Source organism: Euprymna scolopes, chromosome 29 (genome assembly GCF_053919585.1).
Source record: "Euprymna scolopes isolate OS-2025 chromosome 29, ASM5391958v1, whole genome shotgun sequence".
NCBI lineage: Eukaryota > Metazoa > Mollusca > Cephalopoda > Sepiida > Sepiolidae > Euprymna > Euprymna scolopes.
This window is the reverse complement of record NC_136510.1, coordinates 73,908,569-73,931,702: the sequence shown is the minus strand read 5'-3', so window position 1 is coordinate 73,931,702 and position 23,134 is coordinate 73,908,569. Positions and strand designations below refer to the sequence as shown.

General features: G+C 34.8%; 1 protein-coding gene and 1 long non-coding RNA gene across 3 annotated transcripts in view; one reads left to right on the top strand and one right to left on the bottom strand.

The window, feature by feature from the left end:
• The first annotated feature begins 6,666 nt into the window (after positions 1–6,666).
• LOC145252719 (SAC3 domain-containing protein 1-like) lies at positions 6,667–11,040 on the top strand. The gene has a single exon (XM_080112557.1). It carries the CDS (start codon positions 7,012–7,014, stop codon positions 8,062–8,064), a length of 1,053 nt encoding a protein of 350 aa, XP_079968683.1. The 5' UTR covers positions 6,667–7,011; the 3' UTR covers positions 8,065–11,040.
• Positions 11,041–20,224: 9,184 nt separating this feature from the next.
• LOC145252718 (uncharacterized) overlaps positions 20,225–23,134 on the bottom strand; it is a 178,030-nt gene continuing 175,120 nt past the window's right edge. For both annotated transcript variants that reach the window (XR_013863653.1, XR_013863654.1), the window contains exon 3: positions 20,225–20,518. This is a non-coding gene — a long non-coding RNA (uncharacterized LOC145252718). The remainder of the gene's footprint in view (positions 20,519–23,134) is intronic.

Here is a 23,134-nt window from a genome sequence, read left to right as displayed (position 1 = left end):
TACAGAAATCATTGGCTTGCATCTTGCAACATATCCTCACAAATAAAATTCCTTTAATCTGTTCTTGACAGTAGAAAGAGAGCACTTTTTAACAAGATTGCACTGTTATTGGATTTGGGGAGCCGTTTCAAATCTGTTTCTTAGGCTGCGGATCTTGATAGCATTGTCTTCCCTGTTAGAAGTAACCCTAGTACGGCCAGGCTTAGGGGTATCATGAACACTGCCGATGTTGTGCTGCTTTTGCACAGTCTTTCATACTGTTTTCTCGTCACATTTCAATCTGCGGCCGATTTCTCGGTTGGATAAACCAGAAATGTGGAGATTAATGAGCTCCTGATGATCACTAAGAGAAAGTCGTGGCATAGTGACTAAATGTTACGTTGTATAACCTGGAACAACAATTACGATTAGAGAGGCTTTGTTGCCTGTTGGTGGATATTTTAAACTGATTTAGGAGCGATAATTTAAGCTGGTTTTAAGCAAATTTGTTGCTGCGGACTTTCTTTTTGCCTCCCCAATTTGAAGTTATTTTTCTAAATTGATGTGAACACTAGAATATTTCAATTAAAAGTCAAATATGAACAGGTAAAATTATAGAGAAATAAAAGGCCAATCAAATGAGGTATAGGTTGTTTAAACAGTTACATTAAATTTAGCTTAAATTTGCAGTTTTTGAAAAAATTACAAGTGCGGACTTTCTTTTTGCCGGCGCTGTATATTCATATGTATGTATATATGTATATGTTATCTATGTAAAAATGAAATATGTATATGTTATATATGTAAAAAAAGGTATATGTATATGTTATATATGTAAAAAAAGATATATGTATATGTTATATATGTAAAAAAAGATGTATGTATATGTTATATATGTAAAAAAGATATATGTATATGTTATATATGTAAAAAAGATATATGTATATGTTATATATGTAAAAAACATAGGGCAATGAAAGGAAGTCTCATTTTAACATTTAAAAGCAACTTTATTTGTTATCTTTGTTAGTAGCATGTATAAGAGAGAAACAGGGTAGTAGCTGAAAATGTTCTTGTTTGCAAACATAGATGGGATATTAGAAAGGCTTGTGGAAAGAGAGAATAGTTCAGTATTCACAGTAGTCGTGAAAAGAGTTTCTGATGTGGAGACATAGATTAGATATCTGACAGGCCTGTTGAAAGAGAGAAGAAAGTGTTCAGTGGATGCATGTTGAAGTTGGTAGTTGGGAACAAAAGATTAGAGAGCTTCTTGGTAAAAAGGAGAGTACGTGTGTGTACCACATGTAGAAGTCAGTGTTTGAAGATAGCCATGTTGGCTTGTATGTACTCATGCTAGCCTGGGGCCAAAGGCCCAAGGTGATGTCTGCTGCCAGTCAGAACAGAAAGAAAGAGAGAGAGTTTGTTGCCGGTTTCACGTTTTATACACTCAGTCATATGATTGAGAGTTGGCTTGTGATTGGACAAGACAGAAAGAAAGTAGATTAAAAATCTCAAGCCATGAGAATTAGCTCCTGCTTGTGCTTGTTGTAATTTTTGTCTGCTACAAATATCCCCTTGTTTGGTTTGGTTTTTGGAAGAAAACCAAAAATGTTTATCGAAATAAAAGAAAGGTTCTTTTATGTGTGTCTGTCTGTGATGGTAAGTTGTATATTAGAAAATTCGAAGTAGTGAGGATTTTGAATATGTCCATCCATGACAACTGCCTGTAAAATCTATTTTGTGTCAACATGAGGCTTGATGCTTGTGATCGTGTTCAAATTTGTTTTGTAGAATTGTATAAAACTTCTTTAAATTTGAAGTATTCCAATGGAATTTGAATTTGTTAAATTGCTGTTGCTCATTGCTAAACATCGGTGGCAAATTGTTTTGTTGACGAGTTTACTTCAGAAATTACCTCCAGTGGAGGTTGTGAAAAAATAAATGTTTTCAGTATCCTTCAGTGAAGATTATTTTGAATGGCCAGTCGCCAGTGATGCGTTTGTGTTTTGACTCAAATGTTCGGTGAACAGTTATTTATTTTTTCTGTGAAGAAAAAAAAAAATGGTTGCTTTTCAGTGAAAAGAATTTTTTTGCGCGCGCGCGTGTGTGTATGCATGTGTGTGTGTGCAAGATAAATTTGCAAGGTGACTGTTTCTTGTCACAGAGAACGTTTACATCACGTGCGTACTACAATGTTGTCAAGTTGACACATTTCACTCAGGAAGATTACTTTATTGCCACGGATATTTTCACCATCACAACCCATGTTTTTGTTGTTTTGTGAGAGTTTAAGGCAGGGAGATGGTAATAGAAAAAAGAAAGCAGGAAAACAAATAAAAGTCAAGTGTTAAAAGTGTTTCCGTACACGGACAAAGTGTTCACTCTTTTTTTTAAGGTGGTGTTTTTTCTTTTTTTATAGGGAGCGGTTGTGAAAGAAAAGACGTTTTTTCCTTTGTTTTGTTCGTTTCGGGGGGGGGGGGACGTGTCTGGTTGAAAAGTTTTACCATTTTCAGTGAAAATGTGGGCAGTATTTCTTTTGGAATGTGTTCCCGCTAAAAAGTTTGGAATTTTTTTTTATTATGTGACATGTGTCTGTTTGAAAATGTTTAAGCTTTTTAAGATTAAAGTGTTATACTAGAATGTTTTGTTTTTCTTTTCAGTGAAATGAATATCCGGTGTTAGAAGTGTGTTCTAGTAGCTTCACGATGATGAGAAAGTGACGTTTTAAGATTTCTTCACTTGTCAGTGAAAAGTCCTTACATTTTTTTTTTTTGAAACATGCTCCCTTCTTTTTCTTTCTTTTTTTTTGTGACGAGTATGTGGTTAAATCGAATTTTTGAAAGGAAAAAATCCTATGGCAACATGAAATGTTAGTGGTACTGGAAATTTTTTTTAAGAGGCTAAGATAAACGAAAATAACAAATAAAGCTGTTGAATGATGTGTATTCCGGGTCACCATTGTAAATATAGGATAATGAAAGGAAGTCTCAGTTTAACATTTAAAAGCAACTTTATTGGTTATCTTTGTTAGTAGCATGTATATTTAAAAGGTATAGGCCACTATATATATATATATATATATATATATATATATATATATATATATATATATATTATGTGTGTGCAACAAGGTTCTTTAATTTAAACAAATCTTGTTATAAATTTAAAGAATTTTGCTTAATGTTTCTAATGATCTTTTTGTGTTCACAAAACCAAAAAGATCATTAGAAGAATGAAAAAATAAAAAAGATATAATCAAGCAGATGAATTCTGTTATTTTTAACAATGTTTCCTTAATATACTTACCTCTTCACTTCCAACAGCAAGTAGGTTTTCACAGGAACATGTCAACTCTTAAGTATTTTCAACCAATGAAAATCGTTTAAAACCCCAAAAGTAATAAAATCAAAATAATAAGCCAATGTGAACTTAATAACTCCTATAAAACAAACAGCCTAAAGAAAAAGAGATTAAACCCAGTGCACCCAAAGGACCCCATGAACGTATACATTTATACGTGCCTTTAGTCGGTAGTGGGAAGTTGCAGTGAAATCTTCAATGAACCTTCTTAATATTGCGCAGACATTATTACATGCTAATGAGAGTCAAGTGAATAGGGATCAAGTAAAGAATAGATACCCTGTAGCAGACACCGCCGCCTGTTGGTGACCGGCGCACATTTCAACTAACACCGGTGATTCGACCTTGACATTGGCACAAGCACAAGCACAAGCACATGGCGTCGGTTGTTTGTAAACATGCTCGAATATTCGCCAGCAATTTTTTTTTTTTTTTTAAATATATTTACAGAACTTTTGGAGATTTAAAAGAAAAAATATATATTTACAAAACATTTTTTAAGTAAGTAACAAAACGAACGTATTTAAATAAAAGATATTTAAATAAATGGGTGTCTTTCTGTTTCGGATTTTTGCGACCAAGATTGATTTTTATGTACCGTGTTCATTTTTTGGGTTTTTTTTTTCTGTGTGCATTTTAAAGACAATTCAATATTTATTTAATTATTCTCTAAAACATTAACTTCAGCGACAATTAATATATTTTTAAAATAATATTTTTAAATATTAAACTTTGATGAATATTCGCGAGCAAGATTTTTTAAAAAATAAAAGGTTTAAATAAATGGGTGGCTTTCTGAGTGGGTTTTTTTTTTTTCAAACGCGTTACTATTGTGAAAATACATTACCTGTAGCCAGCAGCAACACTACATAATCGATTTTTACAGATTTGTATTTTGTTTTTTGTACTAAACTCGTACAGCTTTGAAACCATGTAAAAACTCACTAGGCTAGTTTAGGGTTAGGGTTAAAAATAAAATTTTAAAAAAAGTTTGGTTTTGTCCTGTTCAAAAGCTATACAAGCTTTTTTTTCTTTCAACTTTTTTTTTAGTAGAGATAAAGTTGTCCATCTGCTTCTTGAGCATTCTTATTAGCTAAGTGCTTTGGCATCTTTCAGCTAAGCGCTTTGGAATCTTTCAGCTAAGTGCTTTGACATCTTTCAGCTAAGCGCTTTGGAATCTTTCAGCTAAGCGCTTTGGAATCTTTCAGCTAAGTGCTTTGGCATCTTTCAGCTAAGTGCTTTGACATCTTTCAGCTAAGTGCTTTGACATCTTTCAGCTAAGCGCTTTGGCATCTTTCAGCTAAGTGCTTTGGCATCTTTCAGCTAAGTGCTTTGGCATCTTTCAGTTGCTTATGTAAATGTCTGATACTAAACAAAAAGTTGGTTTTGTCTACTTCAAAAGCTGTACCAGTACCAATTGTAAAATTGATTCATACTTGGACACAAACTAAGGGCAACTGGAGTTCCAATTGCCTACTAGACATCAACATCAGGTGTCTTCAATCTCTCCATAAATGGGCTTGTCAGAATATACTTAACCTTACAAGTGACTTCCTGATAAAATATTCAATCCGAATAGTATTCGAACCCAAAATAACATCATCTCGACTAGACACTGGCTCAAGTGAGAAATGGTGCACCTTATCTCAAGTAACAGCAATAAGCTGGATACTTCATCAGACTAGATGAATTTGGAATAGATGAATACTAGAATTCGGTAAGATCAAGAGACTACAAGAACGATATACTATAACATATTTAATTAGCTGTGTATGAAAGGCTAGCTGTGTCTAGCTGTGTATGAAGGTCTAGCTGTGTCTAGCTGTGTATGAAGAGCTAGTTGTGTCTAGCTGTGTATGAAAGGCTAGCTGTGTCTAGCTGTGTATGAAGGGCTAATTGTGTCTAACTGTGTATGAAGGGCTAGTTGTGTCTAGCTGTGTATGAAGGGCTAGCTGTGTCTAGCTGTGTATGAAAGGCTAGTTGTATCTAGCCGTGTATGAAAGGCGAGCTGTGCTCAGCTGTGTATGAAGGGCTAGTTGTGTCTAACTGTGTATGAAAGGCTAGCTGTGTCCAGCTGTGTATGAAGGGCTAGCTGTGTCTAGCTGTGTATGGAAGGCTAGTTGTGTCTAGCCATGCATGAAAGGCTAGCTGTGTCCAGCTATGTATGAAGGGCTAGCTGTGTCTGTGTATGAAGGACTAGTTGTGTCTAGCTGTGTATGAAGGGCTAGCTGTGTCCAGCTGTGTATGAAGGGCTAGCTGTGTATGGAAGGCTAGTTGTGTCTAGCCACGCATGAAAGGCTAGCTGTGTCCAGCTTTGTATGAAGGGCTAGCTGTGTCTAGCTGTGTATGAAAGGCTAGCTGTGTTTAGCTGTGTATGAAGGGCTAGCTGTGTTTAGCTGTCTATAAAGGGCTACCTGTATCTGGCCATATGTTAAGGGCAAGCTTAGTCTGGCTGTGTATCAAGGACTAGCTTACTTTGGCTGTGTATCGGTGGTTAGCTGAATCTGACTGGCTAGTTAAGTCTGGTCATGTATGAAGATTTAGAGATGTAAGATCTATATGATGTGAAATGATCTTTAAAGCTTATGGGGGTATGCGGTTTCAAAATATAATTTGCATATGAGAGGAATATCTATGATAAGAAAGACGAATTGTGGAGGAGAATGAGTTGAGTGTTTGGCAGTGGAGAGAACACGTTGAAGGTAAGATGTTGAGAGGGTGCTGTCAATTTATTTTTTCTCTGTTTAGATTCCAAGAAATAAAAAATCATATTCTGTAGTTCTTTACTAACTCAATGTTTGAGAGGTAAAGAGAATTTTATTGGAACACTGGAATATCAATCTCAAGTGTTAGCCACAGGAAAGGGCTTTGATTTTTTAAATGTACACTAAAGTAATATGAAAACAAACAAAAAAAATACAATAAATAAATATAAGTTTCCATCAATTCGCTGTTTTAATACCGCATTGTAATACAGCTCCCTATTCCAGTAGCTTCTTTACAAAAATTACAGTCTCGTCGAACTCTCTTCCTGCTCACTGTTTTCCTTCTACCTACAGCCTTGGTCTTTTCACGACTAAGCTAAATAGTATCTCCTGTCTTTGCAATAATACGCTTTCGTTCTTGTTAGCTCCTTATATCAAGTGGCTCCACGCCTTCTGTCGAGCGATTTCAATAATAATAATAATAATAATAATAATAATAAATCGGGCCAAGATCAAAGTGTAGTATCTGTTCTGATACTACACTTCAATTTTTTTTATCTCGGTTAGTGGAGGAGAAATCCTTCACGACTGAGATAATTTTTAATTTTGTTCCTTTTCTCCACATTAAAAAACGACCCTGGTGTTCAACTTTAGGAGGCAAAGTAAATAGGAATAATAAATAAGGGGAAATAACTCTGAATAATATCTCCATTTCAGAAAACAACTTCGAATTTATTTATGTGAATAAATTTTGCAAAAAAAAAAAAAAATAACTAACAGAAAAGAAAGCCTAAACAAATTAAATTTGAATTAATCAAATTTAAATAAATAAAACATAAAATAGTGTTCATATTCATTTAATTTCAATTGTTTAACAATTTATTTAACAGTTAAAAAAAAAGTACGAAACTTCGGCTTTTAAAAACGATAACATGGCAAAAAAAAAAAAAAAAAAGAAAACAAAAATATGGATGATTACATTGTTGGCACTTGTCAAACGATGTGCCCTGAAAAAGAGGTACGGTTGAGAGAGAAAGAAAAATTATTACACCCTTTTGAGTACAGGAGGAAGAACGCAAAAGGCACCCCGATTGCCGATCGATCTAAAACTGTAAAAGAATATTCTAGAGCCGCCGCCGGTCGATTTCTCCCCAGCCCAGCCGAATTGCGAACCCCCGAAGTCCTTAGCAAAACGGTGGACTATCTATTAGGGACTCTTATCAGAGTCGAACTGAAACGAGGAACTCAGTGGATTGATATTTATGAGTACATATTCGATCGGTTACGGGCGGTCCGTCAGGATCTGGTTATACAAAACATAGAAGGACCTTTTACGATATCAATCCTTGAAAAGATAGTTCGATTTCTCGTTTATTCCGGGTATCGTCTCTGCGAGGAAAAACCCGGCCAACGCTTCGACCCCGTTATTAATGATACCCACCTTCAAGAATGTCTGACTCGGTTGTTAACTTTCTACAGAGAAACCAACGACGACAAATGCCAATCTAACCGAATAGAATTCGAATCTCTCTACCAAATCGTTAATTTGGGTTCCTCGAGTGCCCTTCAACATTGGTACAGCTTGGGACCCGAACTTCACAAGGACCCCCTTCTCAAAACCGTGTACCGTGCAAGCACTAGCTATTATTTAAATAACTATTCACAGGTGTTAAAATTGTTCCGACAACTGGCTTGTATTCAGTTGCAATGGGCCCTGCACCGGCATTTGACGACTATCCACAGAAACGCCGTCGAGATAATGTCGGTGGCTTATAGCAGCAAACTCTGTAAATATCCCGTCTCTAAACTTACAGACGTTCTTGTCACGAATTCTGATTGTCACACCATTGCTTTGTGTCGACATTATTCGATTTCCGTCGATGGTAATAATGTTGTCTTTAAGAAAACTGATTTTCAAGAGGGTGCCACTAAGTTTCTTCCTAAACTTTCTGTTATTCTTGATAACTTCGAAGAAATTACAACTAGTAATATATTTCTCTCAGTGTCGCACCAGTCTTGACATAAAAAATGAATTAGAACAAACTTTATAAAATACTTACTAAGTATTGAAAAAGCGTACACCGAAATTTACAGAAAATATCAAATAGAAATTTAATAAAAAATAAAATTAAACAGCGCTACGAGAAAAATATTGAATCTCAAGTAAAACAAATGGAACCTACGTAATTGTCATGTCACAAATAGTAACATATCCAAAAATTACGAAAAACGATGAGGTAGAAAAATAATTATCAATGAAAAACTATTTTCGATAAAATTTATATGGGGAATAAATTTTGTCCGACATTTTGAATTACGTTCATTACGTGACGTAAGCAATAGAACTTATGTCCCCTGTCAATTTATCTTTTTTTTTTAGTGATTTCATTTCCTTTCACAAATGTCTTTTTTCATACCATTTGTTTCACTTGAAATTCAATATTTTTTTTCGTTTTATAATATAGAAACGCCAATTAAACTTTGCATAAGATAATCGATTTTATGCTGGTATAACGCTAAGGGGAGACAGTAAATCAGTCACAAAGAAAATCTCTGATAATAGCTGAAAAAAAAAATTATAGACTTAATAATAGTTGAATTTCTTCTAATAAAAATCTTAATACTCTATTAGGTATTTGCTCAGAATATGAATGGAAATCAAAATATTGAATTTCAATTAAAACCAATTTGTTTCTACTTATGTGTCATGTCGAAATTAGTAAAATATCCAAAATTTACGAAAAATGATAAAGTATGCAAAAATGTTCGAAATAAATTGCAAATTATATGTAAATAATAAAGTTCTGAACTATGAGTTACTTTCCTTGTTCAAGCACATTTCAAAAATGATAATGGCCAATCAATGAATCATGAAAGTACATAGTTTATATAATAATATGCCATGACAATTAAGTAGATAAAATGGCTTTCCGTTGAAATTGAGATAAAAATTAAGTCAATAACATTTGTTTTTTAATGGAAAGTCACGAGACTTAGATGAGAAATTCTGAAAATCCTGTAATTTGATCAAGTAGTTTTTTTTTTCATTCCAGAAAATCAAATTTACTGTTTCAGAAACTCCAAATAATAACTGATTACTTTCCCTTATTATTTTATATATGACATAATTCACGTTGACACAACAGTTCCCGTTAGATCACCGAAGTTAAGCAATGTTAAGTCTGGTCAGTACTAAGATGGGTGACCATTTTAGAATTCCAAGTGCTGTGTGTGCTCTCCGCTTATCTTGGCATTGTTTCCAGTTGTCTTGCATTTCTTCTTGCCACTGGACTTCAGCAGTGCCGATTCAGAAGGGGCATGGTTGGGGATTGTGCAACCCTTGCCTCAGAATTACATGCACAGTTATCCTTACAGGAGGTATCCATTGTCTCTTGAGACTGAACAGAAGCATCGATTATTTTCTCTAGAGAAGTATGGCCCTGTCTGTAACTTATCAGTAAAAACAGAAAATTAAAGTAAAAAAAAACTACTGATCAATCTTTATGATTTTTAAAATACATAATCTTCATTCCGTGACAAATAGGTACAAAATAAAAGGTTTTCTTTGTTTTTGTTTCTCGCTATGAGTGCCAATCTGAATGAGTATCAAAAATGTTTATATACTTACGTACTAGGTTAAAAAAAAAAAAAAAAAAAAAAAAAAAGGGGCAGTACATAAAAAAATATGCAAATTCATTCAGTATTATTGTTGGGGAAAAATGAAATTGCCGAATTCTCATCGGCCATTTTTCATTTTCACTAAGATCAGTGCCAAAGGGAACTAACTCAAACTTGAAGAATCAATATCCCTCCTCTCTCCCTATCTTATATGGGGCCGATGATTTGATTTGACTTTTTAAAAGCCACTGGATCAATTTGTGTAAATTTGGGAGTACAGCCGTTTTGTTTTGTTTAAAAAAATTTTTTTTTAATCCAACAGATGCGTATATATATAATACAGTTTTTGTGCAATTATAAATTTGTTACTATTCGGGTAAACCTAGATCTGCACATTGAACCTTTTTAGTTCTACAATCACTACCAAATGTTTTTGTTTAGTTCTAGAAAGAAAGGCTGTGGAGGGAGAAAAGCGTCATCTATCCAGGGGCCCCTCTTCTCAGGGATTTCCATGCCCTGGGTCTCACAGAATGTGCATGTCGAGGATCTGTCTGCACAGTCAGTAGAAGGCATGCCACCAGCGACAACCTTCCCATTGATCTGAAGAACCAGTGAAGAGAAACATTGCAACCAGTGTAAAGACAAAAATAAGACACCATATTCTTTTTTTTTTTTGCCCTGTTCAAATTTTTGCTAATTTAAAAATTTTATTTAACAAATATTGCGGATTATTTTTTAAATCTTTTATTTTTAAAATATTAATTTGTTTTCTGATTTTATGAAACAAAAAATTGGTGCTTGTACAAAGAAAGACGACAGATCGATTTTTAAAAATAGGATAGCAGAAACAAGAGGCATAACTCAGATTGCTTATTTTAGAAAGCATATTTTAGATTACTTTAAATTTTTGCTTATTGTTCGTTTTTTGATTAAATTACTTTTTTTTATTTAATTAAAAAATATTTTTGATATAAATTTATGAAAACAAAACTGAAAATGATTAAAATTTTAATTAATTTAATTAAAGTACTGTTTTTGTTGTTTAATTAAATTGATACATATACACCTATTTTACCGTGCTGGCATAATAACGTTATTATTTAGAAATCCATTCTTAACATGGGGAGGGGAGAGTATTTTGTAACTATTCTGTACTTTCACGTAACAATTTAATAAAAAAAAATCTCCCTTTCACGATTTATCTCCCTTGTTTAATCTGTTGCCTTTTTTTGTATAAGCATCGAAAAAATGGAATGTGTGATATTGCAATCCGTTTGATTTTATTATTTATTAATATTTGCAAAAAAAAAACCCTGAAAAAGGGCGATTGTGCTGTATAATTAACAAAAAAGAGTGAAAAAAAAAAGCCCAAAACAAAACAAATCTACAACAAATAACTGTTACCAAAAGCAATAAAAGTTATTTTTCTACTTACCTGCCTACAAAAATTATAAATTGTATTTTTACTTATTTCTCCAAATTTTTCCGGTATTTGCTTTGAAATAATTACTCTGTAATAGTAATGATTACCATCTACATAAACTGTATAGTTTTAATGTGTGGAAACTGTTTATAAGCTTTTTTTTTTTTTTTTTTTTCTATAAAGACAGTTTTATAGGCACCTGAAAAAAGGCATCTGAGATTATTGCATAACTTGGGTATATGGTTTTATAAGCTTTCTTTATGGTTTTCCACTCAAAATTAGCGTTAGTTGTACAGTAATTTTTTTTCTTCTTTTTCCTTGATATATTTTCAGCATGGCACCCCATTTTCCAGTTAAGTGATCATTTTGGCTGCTATTTAATTTTTTATAATAAAATTTTTTTTAGTTTTTATCATAATAAAATTAAAATTTTTTTTACAGTTTCTGCAATTTAAAACTACATGGGTTAAGAAGAGAATTTAATTAATTATATTTGCTATGAATTATTTTTATTTATATTTATGTTTTTACGAGTTATTAACTGTTAAATAATCTGTGCATTCATCAAAATATTAAAAAACACATGCCATTCCGTAACTTTATTATAAATCTTAGTCTGGGTGGCAGTATGAAAACTAAATAAATGAAAAAAAAAAAACAAAAGATGCATGCAACGTGGGTGTAATGGTACTGTAAACTACCAATTTTACTGGCACTTCTGGATTTGAAAATTATGAAAAAATCATTCAAAAATGTATTTGCAGTAATTTTTTTTGTTTAAATAAAGGGTTACTTCCCTTTGTTATTTTATACTTATCTCCCTTGCAATCTTTTCTGAAATTTTAGGATTCCATATTTGAGTTTTGAAATACGAACAAATTTTCTTTGGTTTTATGTGTACCAGTGAACTTGCTATAGCTATTTTCTATAATGAACTTATTTAATATTAATTTAAAAAAATTGTTATTACTAAAACCTGATTTTAAGTAAAAATGAGTTTGGGAGTATGTAGAACCTTTTTTCAATAAGCAACAACAATTAAATATTGTTTTAAAATATCCACTCTGAAAAAGAAAACATTACATATATCCAGTGCAAAGGAGGTAACTTCACAAAAACAAAACAAAACTCTTTTTTCCTTGGAGTTGCCCCCCCCCCCCCCAACTTACATTGTGTTTAAAAAAAAAAAAAAAATACGTATAGGTATCGATCCTCTGTTCCGTAAAACATCTTTTCACTAATATTAACAATTAGCATAAATATCCCGAAAAATTGAGTCATAGGAAAAGCTTTAAAAAATATCTTAGTGACCCCTGAAGGTTGAACCTGCTTTATGATTTATGCTCCCACCCTCAAACCCACGGTTCGCCTTCTTGTAATGCAGAGCCAACCCTCTTTTCCTTAGTAGAGAAAAAGAAGCATGTTTTCTACACCCGAAGAAGGTTGCAGGTTGCAGCAACCGAAACGGTGTGCTAATAACACCCTAGATAAGAATAATAATCCGATTAATCAACATAACACTAGCATTCACATCTCATCTCAAAAATTCAGAATTGCATATCCACTCTTTATTGGACAAGATCTTGATATACACATTTTCTTTCAGCCTATCAGAAGCACAAATAATATATGCCAGGTGATGATACTTTCAAGATGTTTTTTTTTTTTTTTTTTTTTTTTTTTAAAGGAGAGTAGAGAACGTTTTGTGGAAGTGTTGTCGGCAGCTCCCGTTACTCTCGCTTCTCTTTATTTGTCACTCAGTCCTCATTTTCTGACAAAGGGAGAAGAAAAAGCTGTATTCTAGGTAGACAGTATTTCGCGTGAACAGTCGACAGAGATGGCGGAAATTTTCTGTTCTATGTCTATCCTTGTAGCCATGTCACTAGTAAGGGTGCTGGAGGTAAACGTTTTATCTGGGCTGACGTTATCCGCCTGATAGTCAGGGACCCGAACCTTGGATTAACCACTAAGGAGGCGCAAAGTACTGGGGCTGCTGTATTGCCATTTGGTGAATGGATTCTGGACCATGCAGTAGTCTCTGGTGGGGCCTCTCGATGCCATATTAGTGAGTAATTGTTACGGCTTTACCACTCAGTTGTATCAATTAAGATAAAAATAAAATGTAATAAGTCCTCAAACGTACCTCTCCATTGTACAGTATATCGATACACTATGGCTGACTGGGATAGTTTCCGTATATTTATATCGGATCTTCCTCTGCGTTCCATGTTTAAAAAGGATGTGTCGTCTATAGTATCAGACCTGACAGAATGGTAATTGAATATAGACAATTTCATACCCTCTAAAAAGTTCCAGCAAAAACCTAACAGCCAGCCATGGTTTTCTCCATATTGTGCTGCTGCTATTGCGCACAGAAATCACTTTTTCCACTGCTTCCAACGTAATAGATGTATGGAAACTAAAGCCGCTTTCAGGACTGGCAGCAACCATTGTAAGAAAGTAATAAAGAACACAAGAGAGTTGTATGCTCAGTTCGTCAAGTCCAAAGTAGCTGAGCAGCGGCTTGGTTCCCACCAGTTTTGGCAAATAGCAAACAGAATCCTGAACAGAAGCGTGTGCTCTATCCCAACTATCATCAATGGACCTGAGTTAATCTCGTCAGCATCAGACAAAGCCAAACTCTTTGCCAAGAACTTTGCAGCCAATTCTACCCTTTGCGACCAAGGCCGCTAACCCCCAATATTTCCTCCTGTATCAGAAAACACACTATGTGATATACAAATATCTGTATGTGATGTTGTCAAGCTAATCAAAAACCTTGATTCCAGTAAAGCAACTGGCCCTGACGGTATTCCAATTATAGTACTCAAAAAACTTCAACCAGAACTACCACCCATACTTACAAAACTGTTTAAATGTTGTCTTAAGGAAAATTGCTTCCCATCACCCTGGAAACTCTCATCAGTATGCCCTGTATTTAAGAATTCAGGTGATCGCTCATCCCCCTCTCAGTACAAGCCAATAAGTCTCCTGTGCGTCATGAGTAAGTTGCTGGAATCTGTGTTAAATAGAGAAGTAATCAACCATCTCAGCAAAAATAACCTTCTTAGTGACACTCAATATGGTTTCCGTTCTGCTAGATCTACAGCAGATGTGCTTACAGTTATATCTCATAGGATTAGCAAATCTCTCGATGGAGGCAACCTTTCTAGGGCAATTGCTCTTGACATATCAAAGACCTTTGATAGGGTATGGCATAAAGGTTTACTTCACAAGATCTCTAGCTATGGTATAGCTGGAAATGTCTTCTCAATTATTAAATCATTTCTCTCTGATAGGTTCATAAGAGTAGTAGTTGATGGGCAAAAATCAGAAGCTCACAGTATAAATGCTGGAGTCCCTCAGGTGTCCATCCTGGGCCCAACTCTTTTCCTGATCTACATTAATGATCTTCCAAATCACATCCTTACATCATTCGTAGACATTTTTGCTGACGACACTACCATCTATGGTAGCACATCTAAGACAGTAAACGACCAAGTTCTCTCCGATTCTCTCTCCTCTGATCTTGATTACGTTGTACAATGGGGAAAGGAGTGGCTGGTTACTTTTAATGCATCTAAAACCAAGCTTCTATCTTTACATCATCAACGTTCTGATCCCCATCTGGCATCAATTAAAATGAATGGCTCTCGTCTTGGGGAGGCCTCAAGTTTTGACAGGCTTCTGGGCTTGACCTTTACTCCTGATCTTAAATAGAATACGTACATCAAATCTGTTGCCAAGGCCGCTGGAAAAATGGTCGGATCCTTCTATCGATCCAGTAGATATCTCACTGATGATGCAATTCTCTATCTATATAAGAGCCAGATACGTCCAAGGATGGAATACTGTTGCCACATATGGGCAGGAGCTGCTAGAAAAGACTTGTCCTGCCTTGATAGAGTTCAAAATAGACTTCGTGGCCTGGTGGGAGACGTCCTTTTCTCTTCCTTGCAACCTCTATCTCACAGAAGAGATGTTGCGAGTTTGTCTCTGCTTTATCGTTATTTTCATGGAAAGTATTCGACTGAGCTTCAATCTATGGTCCCCCCTCGCCAAACTTTCACAAGAAACACTAGATTAGCTGAAAACATTCTCAATAATTTTCCCCACTCTTTATCTGTGCCTAAACCTAAACATAGATTCCATGATCAAAGCTTCTTTCTTAGAACTGCACACCTGTGGAATTGTCTTCCATTTTCCTGCTTTCCAGCTGCCTATAATATGGTTGTCTTCAAGTCCAACGTGAACCAGTTTCTGATGAGCCGTTCCACTTAAGTTAACAAATTTACCGAACTTCCATTACTATTGATTACTATATTGTCCTTTTGACTACTCTACACTCTTTAACCCTTATCCTTGAGTGGCCGATCGGCCTTGATAAGTGGTGACGCCTATGTAAAAAAAAAAAAAAAAAAAATCAACACATGGAATGTCAAGAAATCTTTTGATATGTCACGGGGATAAAATTCCAACATATGTAGACCAACCATCCAGTTATCCTCCATTTTGGTGCAGAGAAGGAACTTTGATTCTTGAATGCTCTCACTCTCAAGTGCCTGGAAGAGAATGTACAACCTTGTTCAATAAACAGCAGAAACATGCAAATGTTAAAAACATGAACTTTTGATTGGGTAGAATCTTAGTATAAACATTTTTGGTTCTCTGACAAAGGACGGATTGGACCTAGTAATTCACTCTCATTCGTCCATTTGTTTGTTAGCACTTTTCTCCATGCCTTGGATTTTTTTTAAATTGCACAAACATTAGTCATGGTGAAAGTAAATTTTTGCCAGAACGGATTTTCCAGGATAACTCCGGTTGCCCTGCTATAGTATGGAGCATATCATCCAACTCTGACACCACCAACCTCAGATTGTTTTTTCTTATGAACACCTCATAAAATTTAGGTAAAACCTAAGAGAAATCTGCATTTTCAGCTATATTTGCATAGAGGAACCCATTTTTTTAGAGGGTTGATTTCGGTTCAGAAATAAGAAATCGGTGCATCCCGACATCCTATCTTGGAATCTAGATGTTTTAGAAAATTTGCAATTTTGGGGCTAAAAATAATCCTCTTGGCCTTAAATTTCACCCAATTATGTTTTCAAGGGCGAGGAATCCAAAAATAATAGTATGAACAGCACCAAATGAAAGACCTCATTTTGACCAATTCATGTGTTACCACGGCACTTTTTAAGATGTCATTCAGCCCTCCAAAGCAGAGCAACAAAAAGGAGAACTGTGCTTTTTCTGAAACAACTTTTAGATTTTTTAAATAACATAGGATGAAGCTTTCATAAAATCCAAAAATATCTCTTGGCATATTAAAACCCTGAAATTTGGTATTTTTCCAAAAATTTCTCAATCTAAGTAAGAAAATTGTGATATTTGTGACAAACGAGTGTAATCTCCTTGAGTAGTAGAACAAAAACACAAAATTTTAACTCTTTTGAACTCACTTTTCAATTGAATTTTGTCATTACAGATTTCACCACATGTGGTATATTAGTTATTTGTGTTTGAAATAATGATTTTATTCCAAGTTGTGTTTGAGTTTTTGAAAGGCGAAGCTATGCTGGTCAGAATTTTGGCATTTTGTAAGTTGTTCTTTGCTTGTAGTTTGTTATTGCTAAAGAGACTTTCAGTAACTTCCTTATGCAGTTCCTGTCTAATAATACCCAAAAACATTCAACTAAAATACCAGTAACTAAGTTTTGACTTGGGTTTATTGCTTTTTTAGACATATTTAAAGACTAGCGGGGGTGCCTGATGTTGCCCGGGTGTTTGTAGGTGTGGGTTAAGAAAAAAAAGTCTAAGTAGGCAGGTGGGCTCGAACCTGTGATGTGAAGGCGGAAAAGAAAGTGAAAGAAAACCTGACATCTTACCGCTATGCTATGACATGACAGGAAGTGAAAAGCGTTCTAATTTAGTGATGTCAATCAAAAAGTTGACCTGCAGAAATGGATAGTTAAGTGAAATGAACGTGTGGCTTTCTGTTGTTTTATTTATTTGTTTCCTCACGATGTTGGTGAAAAGCAGCGTTCAAATTTAGAGGGTCGAGCTTCAAAAGTGATACCGATCTTGTGAAAATCTGTCGCCTCTGTTGAAAGTTTTAGGCAGACATACAAACATACATACATTTATACATACATTTAAACAGACAGGTGAGATTTATATTATAGATGGCTCAGCTGTTGAACAATTATGAATACAATGTGAAACCTGGATGGAAGTTGTGCTGGCATTGTACCATAGTTGCAAAGAATATAGAAGAGAGTGTGACTGAAGAAAGTGATGATTGTGGCATTGAGCTGGAGAAAGAAGAAAAACGCACAAAACTGAATGAGAGTTTGACTATGTTTGATATTTCTCTATTAAAAACTCATAGAGTGCAGAAATGAACGCAAATGGTACAGAAGAAACTGGAGAGGAGCTATGAAAAACAGAAAGAAGTCACTGCTGAAGTTCTTGACATTGGAAGCCCTGAACTGAAAACTTTACTGAAAGTAGGGTGAGTGAAAGAGAACTGGTTGCCAAGGCAGCTGACTTGGATCATCTGCTGGATGTTATGCAGGCCAAACTGAAGAATGGTATCAGTACAAGTGAAAAATTTCAACTGATGACTAACCCCATAAAGTTGGTTGTGCAAGAAGGTTGCAGATTACTTTAATGTATCTGAATACATGGTCTGTGAGGCATGCGCATTTAAACAAAGCCGCAATATTTTTTCATTATTTGACAAGAAGAAAAGAAGAGGTTTGTCCCAAGAGGGTTTTGAGTCTGTTCAAGCATTCTATGATGATAATTATTCAAGAATGATGCCTGGAGGTAAAGATTATGTGAGCATTGGCAACAAAATTCATTTATGCAGCATACAAGCAGAGTAGAACTTTCTAAGTTTTGCAAGTTTTGCTCAAAATGGTGTGTCATTGTGTCATCGTCAGGTTCCCATTCTGTATGTATTTGCACTTATTTGAATATAAAACTTTTAGTTGATTGTTTTAACAACAGAGTTAAAACACAGTTGAAAAGGAAAGCTGAAGAATCTGAAGATGCGAATATTGACAATAAAGCACTTGAACTTGATGGCTATGGTAATGTGTGACACCACAAATCTTGAATGTATGGTGCATCGCTTTGAAAACTGTCCTGGATATACTAATCTGGAAAATTTGTGACAACTTCATTGAATCCGAAATCAATAAGTAGATGTCGTACAGCTAGTGGTAGAGTGTAGGCAGGACAACCCTACAGACACACAGAGTTGATGTTGAAGATTTCATTGAGTTGCTGATGTATGGGATAGATAAAATTACTACCCCCTCTTTCGTAGCAAAGAGTCAGTCTCAATTCCTCAAACAAAGATAAGATAATATCACTGAGGAAGAGTGCATCATTCTTCTGGACTTCACAGAAAATTACCTTTAGTGCATGATGAAATCCAAGGATATCACTGGAATAAGGATCAGTGCACCATGCATCTCGTGGTGATATATTTCAAACAAGATGGAAAACTTCAACACATTTCTTTGTGCATCATATCTGATAATCTTGACCATGACACCCCTTTCATCCATGAATTGCAGAAAATTGTCATGGCATGGATCAAGGAGAATTTGCCGTAGACTAAAAGAATTGAATTCTTCAGTGATGGCTGTGCTGGTCGATAAAAAAGTTAGTAGGTATTTCTCGATCTTTGCCACCACAAATCTGATTTTGGCATTGATGCAACCTGGACATTCTTTACGACTAGTTACAGGGAATCCCCTTATGACAGAATTGGGTCTACTGTCAAGCGTACAATATTGTGAGCCAGTTTTTAAATGCCTATCAACAACCGAATTTTAATGTTCCAAGCAGTTGAGGTATACTGCAAAACATCAATCAAGGAAATTACTTTCTGGCCATTGACAAAAAACATGTTATCAGTATAAGAAATCTTGTATCTCCAGTACCAGCTCAGGGAAAACAATTATGTATCGACACAACAATGATGTTTTCCATATATTTTCCGGATGTTGCCAAAGTGAAATTCAAAATCGAAATAAATGCTATTAAAATATTTTTAAATATTAAGTAAAATATTAGTTTTTGTTTATTATATCATTTTTATATATCAAATTTTGTTTTAAAAACTTGAATTTTGCCTTGAAAAAGATGTGAAAAGTCTTTGAAAATGGACATTGAAAATCTGTATGAACCTGGATGTCGTTCTCTGTGATTCTGCTTCATGAAACAATCTATCCACGATAGTGACAATATCTATCATATCTAGATGTAAAGTCACCTTAGACTTAAATATATAGATAGTATATAGATAGTCATCTTTTAATTGTGTGTTTATATAGTTTGTTGCACTTTGTTATTTTTTGGCAATAAATTTAATTTCGTTGATTGATATGAATTACTACTGACCTTGACACACATAGTCAACAAGAGAATAGACATTTCATCATTGAACTTTTAATTTGATTATTTTCCCAGATTGTTGAATTGTTGTCAATAAAACTCAATATATTTTTGTATGAATTGTTTTAACATTTTTTTTTTTTTGTTATAGTTACCTACCCTGCTGATATCCATTTTATATACGTTCTGTGTGTGTGTTCACTGCACAGGCCATGATTGTCCACTTGCTGTGAGAGTCAAAAGTCGTTCACCAATGTTCAGTGTCGATAGGGTCATCTCAGTCAATGCTGCAACAATAAAATTCTCCTTCCAAATAAAATTGCAAAAAAATCCTGTTGAAACAACAAAGTTTTATTCTTTTTGAAGTTACTGTAAAGCTCGTTTCCTTCCCTTTTAAATAAGCAATATTTGTCCAACCAAATCAAAGCACAAGTCCAATGGCTTAGAACCCAGGGGCCCATCTTGCTTGATGAGATACAAAACCACACATGGTGTGTGTGTGTGTGTGTATATATATATATATATATATATATATATATATATATATATATATATATATATATATATATATTAGTAGATGGGTAGGGGAGTCAGTGCATTGCACAATCAATTTAGTTTTCTGGGGTCTGATAGTTGGGGTAATGTATCTCATAATATAATTGAAGCTGATCCTTACAAAACCACACATGGTGTGTGTGTGTGTATATATATATATATATATATATATATATATATACACACACACACACCATGTGTGGTTTTGCGAGGATCAGCTTCAATTAAGGCTTTCAGATGTTCGTTGTCAACCGCACTTAACCGACTGCGACCATCTTCATCTTTGAGGCTCTCATCACCATTGCTAAATTTCTTGAACCACCTTTTTTCCACACGTCTGTTAGTGGTTCCTGAGCCAAACATATCAGTGATATCACGAGCTATTGCGACAGCTTTTCGGCCTAGTATGAACTGGAACAAGAAAATTGTGCAGATTTGAATATTGTCCATGCTGTCGAAAAATCTGCAAAAAAAAAAAAAAAATGAATAAAGAGATTGAGAACAGTAACGAATAACACAATTTAATAGAGCAAAAAATGCGCTTCAAAATAATATATCACATGGCTATATATATCAATGAATTAATTCAGAAATCATATATAAGAGTAACATGTGAGAAAACGATATTGTTTTTGCACTGACCTAATATGAAGATAAGTCAATAAAAGATTAATTGAAAAAAATAAAAACGATTCTTTTTGTTGTTACAAAGAAAATACAATGAATAATTATTATACAATTTTTACTAAACTTTAAAAACATTAATATTTAAATCCAGAAAAAAAACATTTATTGTAAGGTAAGTTTCATGAATAAATATTTTTTGAATAAACAACTGATAGCAATAATTTTTTGATCTTTTTTTCTTTTATGTGATTTTTTTTTCTCAAATCAAGATAAATATTTAGTTGTTTGTTTTTATAAAAAAAGCAACGATAGCAAATAGATGTTTTTGTTGGCTGCTGCGATTTCATTGGCTCAGCATTTCAACATTTTACATAAACTACCAAGAAAATTCACATTCCTTATTCTGCTTAAGTATTGAAAAATGTTTATTATATTAAAGAAAAAAAATATTTTAAAGAGAATTATTTCTCACAAAAATGTAGCATAGACTTTGTATTTTTCATTTAATTAAATAATTTATTCCTTAAAATTAGAACTATTGCTTATGCTGTGATATAATCAAGTCACTTGGTATTAAATTCTAGATGACTCGATACTACTAGAATCACATGTCTTCAGACCAGTTGCTCTGTCTCATGATGCTGCTGGTTTGGAACTTGGATAAGTGAATGGTTGGCATTCCTTCTCTTCTGTTGTCCGAGAAAGTGTTATCTTAATTCAAGAACTGGCCATTTAGTGCTCATTTTACATGCAAGCATATGTTAGATAGCTTTTAGAGATTAACTTCCATACTAACTTATCTCTGGCCAGGTCTTTATTTATCCCTCTTTATCTCAAGTCCATTCTAATCACTTCCTCCCGTGTTTTCCTTGGCTTTCACTTCTAAACTGAACCTGCTGTATTAATTGTTCTAACCCAAGAACTTTCATCCATTCTTTCAATGTGGCCATATCATCAAAGTCTCCCGTTCTGCACATATCTTTCTGAAACCACCAGGAAACGCATTGAAGCACAGAAATTAGGCGCCCATGATTTTGGAAAAATCTACAACAGTGTAGTAAATAATGGGCAGTCAAGGATTCCCCCACTATCAAACAATCATGATGTTGCTTTCACGACAACCGGCAAGGCAAATCTGCTTGCCAGTTAGTTTGCCTCAAACTCCACACTGGACCCGGCATACCACTCCCTCCCCGACTTTCCTTTGCAGACAAACGCCACACTAGACGATTTGAAAATCACCCCTTCTCAGGTGCATGGTATCATAAAAAACTTAGACACCCCAAAAGCATGTGGACCAGATCTCATCCCAGCTGTGCCAATAAAAAAATGCTCTGCTGAGGTTGCTCCAGTTCTCTCCAAACTTTACAATAAATGCCTTAACGAATCTTATTTTCCCAACTGCTGGAAAACCGCTTCTGTGGTACCAGTCTTCAAGAATTCTGGTGAAAGAACTGACCCACTAAATTATCGCCCCATTAGCCTCCCACTTTTCACCAAAATATTAGAGTCCTTAGTTAATCAGGCCCTAGTCCAACACCTAACAGCTGCTAAACTCCTGACTGACAAACAATATGGATTCAGACAAGCCCGTTCAACAGCAGATATCTTAACTGTAGTCTCTAAATGTATATATCATTCACTGGAAAAAACGGGAGGGTACAGCGGTAGCCCTTGATATATCTAAGGCTTTTGACAGGGTATGGCACGATGGTCTTCTAAGGAAAATTAGATCATATGGTATCACTGGAAAAATACATAATGTAATTAAATCCTTCTTAAGTAAGAGAAAAATCAAAGTTGTCCTCAACGGTCGTACATCCGAACAATATGATATAAATGCAGGAGTACCCCAAGGGTCTATCCTTGGACCTTTATTATTCCTGATATTCATAAATTACCTCCCTGATATAATTGTTTTGGAGATGGGTATATTTGCCGATGACACCACCCTCTATAACAGATATGAGGGGATAACAAATGAACACATATCTAAGGAAATGGCAGAAACACTAGAGGATGACCTCCAATCTGTAGTGGAATGGGGACAAAAATGGATGGTCACATTCAATGCTGCCAAGACTAAGCTTGTTTCCTTCAATAACTGCAAGAAACCTTCTCTATCACTTATAGCAATGGCCAAGATACACTGCCTAAAAGTACTTCCTTTAAACTCGCCCTAACGTTTATGGGGAGCATGAGCTGGAATATGTACATTGAGAGCATTGCCAAGGCTGCTGCAAAGAAGGTGGGCTCTCTCTACCATGCCAGAAAATTACTTACGCCTGAAAGTATCCTGTACCTCTACAAGGCCACCATTCACCCATGTATGGCGTACTGCTGTCACATTTGGGCTGGTGCATCTGCTGCTTGTCTCTCATTCCTGGACAGGGTTCAAAAGAGAATTGCCAACCTGATAGGTCCTGAACTGTCATCTAGGCTTCAGCCTCTG

Bases quoted from the DNA above. Each gene is read 5' to 3' on its own strand.
- LOC145252719 (XM_080112557.1), top strand. From the start codon at position 7,012: ATGGATGATTACATTGTTGGCACTTGTCAAACGATGTGCCCTGAAAAA.